Genomic DNA, 9,344 nt, shown 5'->3' with positions numbered 1-9,344 from the left:
TTTCAGGTCAGTATCTTTGTTTGGGGGTCCTTTTCTGGTGACTCAATCCCAACTCTGGAATTGAGAATCCCAATTCAGAGTGCATTGGTGTTGATCTGGGAATGGGAGAGCAGTACTGGAGTTTTATGTAAGGCTTGGGGTTCAGAAGAGAGAGAATTGGGGTCCATAGCAAGGTAGCTTTTGGACTTTAGGGTTCATTTAGGGACTGGGGGCTGAGCATTAGCACAGGGGTCCATTTAAGGTCCAGAGTTGGTGCTAACATCACTATCAAGGTTAGGGCAGGTAGAGTAATAAAGAGGTTTAGAGTCAGAATTGGTATTTGGGATCAGTACAGAGGTTCAGAACAAAATTCCTACTTGTGCTAATTTGGGGGCAGATTAAGGGCTTTGGATTCAATATTGGGTTTAGGGCAAGGTGTAGACTCAGTATCAGGTTCAGATCTGTATGGGGAGGAAATGCGGTCCTAGAATGGTATTAGGTTCATGCTAGGACTGGGAACCACTAGAAGGATCTGGATGTAGTATCAGAGTTTGGTCTGTCCATGTTCATTATTGGGGTTCGGGTTCAACATTGAGGTTCCGGTCGGTTTCGACTTGGCGTTGAGTTGTGGCCTCTCTGGGCCTCCGCGGCTCCGCGGCTCTACGAGCGAGAGTGCACGAGGGGAGGGGCGGCGCCGGGGGCGCGCACGGCAGGGGCAGGGGCGCGGGCGCGAGCGAGAGGGGAGCGCGCGGCTGGAGCTGGCGCGGGAGCGGCGGGAGCGGTGGCGGCGGCAGAGGCGGCGGCTCCAGCTCCGGCTCCGGCTCGGGCTCCGGCTCCAGCTCGGGTGGCGGTGGCGGGAGCGGGACCAGGTGGAGGCGGCGGCGGCAGAGGAGTGGGAGCAGCGGCCCCAGCGGCTTGCGGGGGGACATGCGGACCGACGGCCCCTGGATAGGCGGTGAGTGACCCCCAGGCCCCCCGCCAGCCCCCTCCGCGCCCGTCTCTTCCCCGTACTCCTTGCCCTCCCCGCTAGTCCACCCGGCGGAGCTGGGGGCGGTCCCGGGGGGACGAGGGCGCCGCTGAGGCCGGGCCGCGCCCCCACCTGCCGCGCCCGCAGCCTCGGCGAAGCCCCCCCCACGCCCCAGCCTGGCGGCTCCTCCCCGCTCACCCCGCGGCAGACGCGCCCCCAGCGCTGCCGGCTGGCTCGCTCCCCGCCGCCCCTCGCTGCCTCCCTCCCTCTCCGCCGCACCTTAGCCGCAGCCCGCCCCCCCCTTCCCCCGCCCAGCGCAAAGTTTCCCGTTTGCGCTCTTGCTCCCCCTCATCAGTCCCGCCTCGTCCCCCCTTCTAGCGCGGACGCGCTCCGGGGGCGGCCCTCAGACCCCTCAGCCCCCGGCTCCGGGCGGGTCCAGGCCGCGCCCCCGCCCCCGCCGCACAGGCGCCCCCTCCCAGCCGACGGGGGATCCGCAGCCGGCGCGCCCGGGTCTCGCTCGCGGCCCCGGCGCACGTGCAGTCCCGGGCTGCGCCGGGCGCGAGTTTGGAGCCCCCCACCCCCTTCGTTCGCGAGCACGGGTTGGGGAGGGGCTGAACGGGTTGTGCCCGCCCCCAACCGGGTGCAACGCCCTGGAGGCCCTGGAGCGACCTGTCCCATGAGGACGTGGCCACTCGGACCCGCTCCGAAAGTTCACTCAGCGGCTGCCCCGCGTCCTGTCCCGAGCCGTGCCGGCTCCCCATCGTCGTGCCCACGTCTCTGTCTCGGCTGCTTTCTGTTTTCCTTGGCGTCTTTGCCTCCCCGTGTCAGTGCCCCTGCAATCCCAGGGTCTCTCCGGCTGTCTCCGTTCTTTTTCCCCAGATCACATTGTTCTTTCTCCCCAGGTCTCTCCGTTCTGTCTCCCTGGGTCATCTTGTTCCCTGTTCCTGAGTCTCTCTGTTCTCTCCCCTTGGGTCTCTTCTGTTTCCTCTCCCTGGGTTCTGTCTCCCTCCTTAAGTGTCTCTCTGCCTCTTGTCTCTCACGCATCTCTTGGTGTCTCTGCACCCTCTGTGCTAGGCGCCCCCCCATTTCCCTGGAATGCTGCCCCTCTGGTTCTTCCACCTCGGAGGGGGAGGGGCTAGACTTTCTCCCCATTTCAAACCCCCCTGCCCCCCAGTGCAGGGCCCCTGAGTTGGAGCAGGTTGGGGGTGGGGAGCGCTACCTGCCTGAGCTGTGAAATGGGAGAGGGAGGCTGCCCCAGCCTGCGGGTTGTCTGGATCTCCCTGAGGGGCCACAGAGCAGGGCCGGGAGGCTGCATTAGGATGAGGAAGGCTCCACTTCTGAAGGAACAAGGGCAGAGATCCAGAGCGACCTGGTGCCAGATCTGGCCTGAGAACCAGGGAAGTGCACTGGGGTGAGAGGCGTAGAAAAGGATATGGGGTGTTGGTTCCAGGCGGGTGCTCATGGGGAGAGATCTGCTGAGAAGGGAAGATCTGATGGGGGATCCTTTGGGAGGCTTCGGGGATCTGAGGGATCCAGAAGAGAGTTCTGACAGGCTATCTAAGGAAATTTCTGTGCTTAGCGCCTTATTAACTCTTGCTTCAGGGAGCATGAAAATCCCTGTTTTTTACTGATTATATGAATGAGCCTAGGGCTCCGAGAAGGAGCAGGTGTAACTCCCCAAGTACAACCCCCTACATTCTCCGCCCCAGGCACAGGCCACAGTCTCTCCTACCCTCTTGCCTTCATTTCCACACTCAGCTCACCCCCCTCCACCCCCCCACACACTCCCTGTTCAGCTGCTTTCTTGACCCCACTCACAAACCTGGACCCGCATGCCGGCCAGTGCTCAAGCAATCTGTGCCTGCACACTCGCAGCACACCTGTGCACATGCACAGTCATCCTTGTGCATTTTTGTATATGCACTTTCTTGCACATTTTACTTGCTCAGTCTCCCTCATCATTTGAAGTGTCTGTATAGTGTTGTGTGTTTTTTTTTTTTAGTTTCTTTTTCCAACTGCTCTTCCTCTTCCCTCTTTCAACAAGAAAATTGTTTTAACATAATTCCTTCCTTTTTCCCTTTCTTCCTTCCTCTTGCAACTACTGATACCTCCCCTTTATCCAGCTTTGTGTGCCCTGTGCAGGTTGGCTTGGTGTACAGGGCTGCCGAGAGAGGAGGGGGTGGTTGGGTGCTGGTGAAGAAATTTGGCGGGGCAGAGTTATAGACTGCAGCAGACGTAAACTAGCAACACATCTTTTGTAGGTAATCGTATTGATATGCAGCAAAATACCAGCCCTGGCAATTTGGGCACAGTCCACCCTTTTTTCCATCAGCCCGAACTATGGGAGTCTAGCTTTAAGGATCCTCACTGGGGGCGGGGAGGAGGGGACCCAGACCTCCTGCAATAGAGGTTGTGATACATACCACGGCTCCTCCACTTTCCAGCTTCAGGCCTCAAAGAGGCCCCTTTCTCCCTGAGTCTCAATTTCACTCCCTGTAAAATGGGGCAGCTAATCCAACCCGGACTTGGTCCCAGGGCTGTTGTAAGAATCCAAGGGAACTGTGTGGCAGTGCATCATCAGCAGTGGCAGTCACTTCCCATGTGACTGACACTGCTGTGTGCTTGGTCCAAGCTTGCAGCCAGGGCCCTGCCCTCGAGAAGCTCGTGGTCCCTGGGGGAGCAGGTTGCACCATGAGAATGCAAAAGCAATTCAGTTACCTGTTATTGATTGCTGACTGTGTGCCAGACCCCGGGGTAGGCACTTTCAGCCCCGGCTGCCTTGCTTCCTTTGGGACTAACAGCTATGTAGAAGAGGCAGCCCACGCCTAAGGTTCAGGCATCTGCTCAACTAAAGCAGCTGCAGTTCTGAGTTGAGTTAGAACATTGGAAGAGTTCATCAAGAGACAGGGGAGAGTTCAGAGGTCAGGGTGAGATGAGTCCCAGAGGAGACCAAGAAGAAGTGATCTGAACTGGGTTTGAAGGGATGAATAGGAGTTTGAAGAAGAGAGAAAGGACTTGAGGTAGATAAAAAACAGTATGAATAAAGACTGGGAGGTGTTGTCACTTGTGAAGTATTCAGAGATGTGGCAGATCACAGAGGGCATTGAATGCCCTGTTAAGTACCTATCATTTTACTCTGAGAACCCAGAGAGAAAACACCAAGCTTAAAGCTTGGATAGGGAGGGTGGAGTGTGCGGTGGTCAGGTTTATGTTTCCAGAAAATGCTATGTGGCTATGGGAAAAGGATGGAGACAGGATGCCCAGTGGGGCAAGAGGTGCAGGTAAGTAAGTTAAGAGAAGATGCTGGCTTTGATAGGTGGTAGCATGGAGCCATCTTGAAGGCACACTTGTCAGGACAGAATGATTATTGCATGTGGGAGTGAAGGAGAGGAAGAGGAAGGAGTCCAGGTTCCTGGGAGTGGTTGAGCGGGCCTTCACTGAAGGCCCTGAAGCTTCATTGAGTTAGGGACTTGGTGAGGAGGGGCAGAGAATAAGCTCTTAGTTGGACATGTGGCCCTTGAGGTATTTGGGGCATTTGAGGCTCAGTGCAGGAGGAGCATCAAGGAGGGGCTTTGGTGTGAGGGTATGGGAGAGAAATGTGGCCCGGACAAAGAGAAGCGAGAGCTGTGTGAGAGCGTAGAGCTGTGCCCATCAGAGAAAGTAACCTCCGACAGTGGGGAAGAGCTCGAGTTTTATATTGCTAGGGTTGGACTCTGTTTACTAGCAGCGTGACTTTAAGCAAGTGGCTTAACCTCTCTGAATCCATTTCCTCATTTGTCAAATGATTATAATAAAAACCCATGCCTTATAAGGGTTGTTATGAGGATTAAAGATAGTATGTATAAAGTGTGCATAGCACAGGGCTTGGCATCTAGTGAGTACTGTTGTCTGTGTTTGCAGTTACTGTAATCATCCTCAACAGGGGTGGTGTAAACCCACTCTCCCATCAGGGGTCACATGAGGTTGCCTTTAATAAGAAGATAGACTGCTAAGGTTAGGGTACCTGTCTGCCTAAGGTTGCTGCAATTCTGGGCTGAGATTAGCAGGTCGAGGAGCTCAACAAAGGGGGTGCCCAGCCCCCATTGTTATCGATGGGATTGTGAATGTTGCTCAGGTGTTTGACCTTCAGGTGGTGGGCTTGAGAAGACTAGAGGTGAGGCCTGCAGAAGAGACTCCAGGTTTAGGGTAGGTAGAAGGGCATTTTGAGAAGGGGCAGCCTTGGGGTATTGAGTTCTCCGTTTCCTTCCACCCTCCCTGGGCCCTGGGCTCCTACTGAGGCTCTTTGCACCAGCATCTGCCTCTGTGGTCCAGACGCACCACGTCTCTGTGGGACCATGACTTCTAGGTCTGAGAACTCCGGTTTTAGCTCCTTAGCAGTATTTTAGCTGCTGTTTCTGGGGACTGTTCCCGGTGCAGCCACAGGGGCATTCTGGGGGTTGCTCCAGAGGGCAGCTGTGCCTGTATTCCCCTAGATATCTACTTGCCAGGTTTCAGGCTTGGCAGATGATGGGGAACCCTGCTGGGGCCAGCCCTGGGTTGACCCCAAGGGCTTTCTTTCTTGATATTGGACATGACTGTGGACTTCACCCTTTCTGAGGCCTTTCTGGGTGCAAAGCAGTGTGATTTCTTTCTTTCTTTTTTTTTTTTTTTTTTTGTTTGTTTGTTTGTTTGAAACAGAATCTCACTCTGTTGCCCAGGCTGGAGTGTAGTGGTGCAGTCATGGCTTACTGCAGCCTCCACCTCCTGGGCTCAAGCGATCCTCCTACCTTAGCCTCCTGAGTATCTGGGACTACAGGTGTAGTCCCACCTGGCTAATTTTTGTATTTTTTGTGGAGACGGGGTTTTGCCATGTTGTCCAGGCTGCTCTTGAACTCCTGGCTCAAGTGATCTGCCTGCCTTGGCCTCCCAAAGTGCTGGGATTACAGGGGTGAGCCACTGTGACTGGCCAGCAGTGTGATTTCTAACTTGGGTCCTGAACCATTCCGGCCCTTTCTGAGTAGCTTTCTAGTCAGCCTTCCAGGTGTCAGTGCCAGCTCTGTTCTGGGGGTGTATCTGGTTGTCCTGATTGTTCTGGGCTCTGTCCCAGTGTGAGTGTAGAGTGGTTCTGGGAGCTGCAGTTGGTGAATCTGAGTCTTTATTTGGTTGCCTGATAGGTTGTTTTGAGATCAGTTTGATCCCAGACTGATGTGGATCAAAATTACTGTCTGGCTTTTCTAGGATCCTGCCCTCACGCTGTTCTGTGTGCCTCTGGGTCTTTGCAAATGTTTAGTCTTCTAAAATGGTCCCTGGCCGCTTTGGGTACACTCCTCTTTCCAGGTGTGGCTTCTGCTCCATGTAGGGCCTATCTCAGATTCCAAGCACGAGACCCTGCTATGGCCCTGGGTGTGGCAGCAGCGCCTGGCCAGCTTGGGGGAGGCCTTTCCCATTACCCAGTTCCCTGCCTTGGACTCTGCCCCTCTGCCCAGGGTCTCTGCACAATGGCGTAGCCAAAAACCTCACTTGAATACTGTGAGGCCCTGCGGGCATCTCTAGACAAATGGGCCTTTAAGTTTGGGGCCTGGAAGCTGGTTAGTCTGGCCAGACCTGCCGGGCAGCCTGTGTGCTGGGAGCAGCAGCCTCTGGAAACGAGAAACTCGACTTGGGGAGCTGGGAGGGAAGCATGCAGAGAGGGCCACGGGTTCTGGTGCAGGTAGGTGGGGCAGTAGAGGCTGGGTCGGTGAGCTGGTGAGGGCCGTCTTGCGTCAGTTGGGATGGCCTTCAGTCCATGAGAGCACCCCCATATTGGCAGAGGTGGTTAGTGCAACTTGAGGGTAATTTCCAGGTGCAGAGGTGTGTCCTTGATTTCATGATGAGGGTCAGTCTTGGGCCGGTGAGGACATTCCCATGCACCACCCTCCCACTGTGGTTTCTTTTTGTCCGTTATAGGAGGAGCCAAGGTGGCAGAGTGGAGTGGGGCGAGGATCACTGTGCATGTGGGGGCATGAGGTGAGAAGCCTGCTACAAGGTGCAGCTTGCGTCGAGTAGGCCAAACAGCTGAGCTTCTGTGAGGTGGTGTGGATGTGTCTGACCCCCACCCCCACTCAGGATGGCACCCACGCTGGTGGGGGCTCAATAATGGCTCTAGAAGGAAGGGGCTGGGCTCTGTTGCTGCATGTGTGCCAGCGGAGGAGGCATCCAGGGGCACACCTTCATTTTAAAAATTATAGAGAAGCAGAAAGGCAAAAATAAATATTGCTTCTGAAGCTTCTTTGAAGACTGGCATGTATGTTGGAGTGTGTTCTTCCAGGCTGGGCTGTTTTCTTTGAACTCATTCATGCGTTCATCCACTCATTCAGTGTATGTTGACTGAGCACCTACTACGTGCCGGCTGTCAGCCAGCTGCTGGGAATATGGAGATGAGCTGGGCAGCCACAGTCCATGTTCCTATCAAGCTTATGGTAGTGACTCAGTCATTGTAAAAATATGTAAAGAGTCATGTTTGTGGTCACGGCTCCAAGCCAAGGTCCAGGCGGGTAGTCTGGGACATTGTGGAAGGCTTCCCTGAGAAAGTGCCACTGGATCTGAGATCCGAGGGTAAATTGGCCGGAGGAACACGGGTAGCCTGTGCCAGGCAGTGGCATTCAGCACCGGCAAGGTTGGGAGATAGGAAGAAATTTGGCACATTTGAGGATCAGAAGAGGAAGTTCCCATTCTGGCAGGAGGAGAGCATGGGCAGGTAGGGCCGCAGAGGTGGGACGGGCTGACTTTGCTTGGCTCCGGGGTCATGCTGAGGAGCTGGGCCACAAAGTCTATTGCTGAGGTCAGGGACTTGGTCTGTGTTGCTCACAACTATATGGCTAGTGCCTGCAAAGATGCCTAGCACATAGTAAGTGCTCAGGGAGTATCAAAATGAATGAGTGAGGGAGTGAAGGGGAAAGATGGGCATTTTTACCAGATGGGGATGGTTCTACATGAACATTTCCATAACCTGCTTTTTTTCCTGCATAAACAGCAAATTTTTAATGTCTTTCTGTGTCAATACATATGCTGCTGTGATGAAATTCTTGATGTTTTTTCATATGCTTTCCTTTCTGTCCAGAAAGGAGCGGAGGCCCTGGTGCCCTGCCCTTGGTGCTGAGTATCCAGCAAGAGTGACTGGGGTGAAGAAGCAAAGACCTGGTGAGTGTGCCCCAAGAAGTGGCCAGGAGCAGGAGTGCATAGGGGTCCTGTGGGCCAGGCTGAGCAGCTTAGACTTTGGTGCAGGGTTAGTGGAACTATATAGGGGGTGTCAGCAGGGGGCATGACATGATCCAGTGAGCACTGGTGAGAGATGTGGAGGCATAGACCAGGGAGGCAGTGACAGAAGTGGAGAGAAGGGATGTGAGTGCTATTTAGGAAGGTGGAGTAGACAGGACATGGTGAAGGATTGAATGCGGAGCATGAGGGCAAGGAGGTGTCACGGATGGTGCCTGAGTTTCTGGCTGGAGTGGATGATAGAGGTGGATGGGGAATGACATACAGCTCGTCAGCTACTGTAGGTGTGAAATAGGCTTCTGGTGATGTCCTGGGACTTAGACCAGGATCTATCTTCTGCTTCTCCATTCACCACGTTTCTGTAGAAAAGACTGTTCCCATCAACTGTAGGTTGTAGTAGAAAGAGCATGGTGCCTGCAGGATCTGGGCATGTCCTCTGCATCTCTTTGAGGTCCCCTTGTCCTCCTCTCTGTTAGAAGCACAGAATGGGTGGGCTGGAGTTGTAGGGAATGAAGTTGGCGAGTTGGTTTAGAGTCAGCATCATGGGCCTTGGATGTCAGGCTAAAGACGTTAGACTTTTTTCTGAGGGCTATACAGCAGCATTGAAGGTTCTTAAGCAGAGAAGTAATATCCATGCATTCATCTGTCCATTGCCCATCTGTTCATTCATTCATGGAACACTATCTGAGTGCCTGCTCTGGAATAAAGTGGCAAACAAAAGTGCAGATTTGCATTTTTATGTGTTGAAAGGTGGCATTGGTCTGTGTGCAGGCCAGGTTGGAAGGGAGTGATTGAAGGCAGGAAGCCCACCAAAGAGGCAGGAAGTGATGAGGTCTTACTAACATAGTGGCAGTGAGGATGGAGGCAGGGCAGATTCAAACTTATTGATGGGTTAGATGTGTGGGATGAGGACAAGGGGGCATTTAAGGAGGGTTTGCGGGCTTGGTGACTGAGCAGATGGTGGGGCTGTCCCCAAGACTGGACACCCTGGAGGAGGAGTGGGATTGGGGCAGATGAGTTCTGGTTGGGCCATCCTGAGCCAAGAACTCAGTGGGTCTGTTCATTCTCTGTAAGCTCCTTGAAGGCAGAGCCTCTGACTGTCTTGTTCATCACCCTGCCCACTGAACATCCGGACGGGTGGCTGAACTAACAAGGCTGTGGAAGA

The 9,344-nt window shown here is 54.5% G+C and overlaps 1 protein-coding gene across 44 annotated transcripts in view; it reads left to right on the top strand.

Moving 5' to 3' along the window:
- The first annotated feature begins 750 nt into the window (after positions 1-750).
- The window catches only part of PTPRF (protein tyrosine phosphatase receptor type F), a 93,759-nt gene continuing 85,165 nt past the window's right edge, over positions 751-9,344 (top strand). For 26 of the 44 annotated variants that reach the window (XM_045372781.2, XM_074009817.1, XM_045372745.2 and 23 more), the window contains exons 1-2: positions 751-934; positions 8,025-8,104. Coding sequence is in view for 3 of the 44 variants with exons in the window: in XM_074009758.1 (XP_073865859.1) it covers positions 907-934 (28 nt within the window). In the remaining 41 variants the exon portion in view is untranslated. Of the gene's footprint in view, positions 935-6,871; positions 6,932-8,024; positions 8,105-9,344 lie in introns of all 44 variants that reach the window. The other 18 variants (XM_074009758.1, XM_074009721.1, XM_065523943.1 and 15 more) reach the window with 2 other exon arrangements.

The sequence above is a fragment of the Macaca fascicularis genome, chromosome 1, assembly GCF_037993035.2.
Source record: "Macaca fascicularis isolate 582-1 chromosome 1, T2T-MFA8v1.1".
Lineage (NCBI taxonomy): Eukaryota > Metazoa > Chordata > Mammalia > Primates > Cercopithecidae > Macaca > Macaca fascicularis.
The sequence above is the reverse complement of the archived record's forward strand: the minus strand, read 5'-3'. Positions and strand labels throughout refer to the sequence as shown.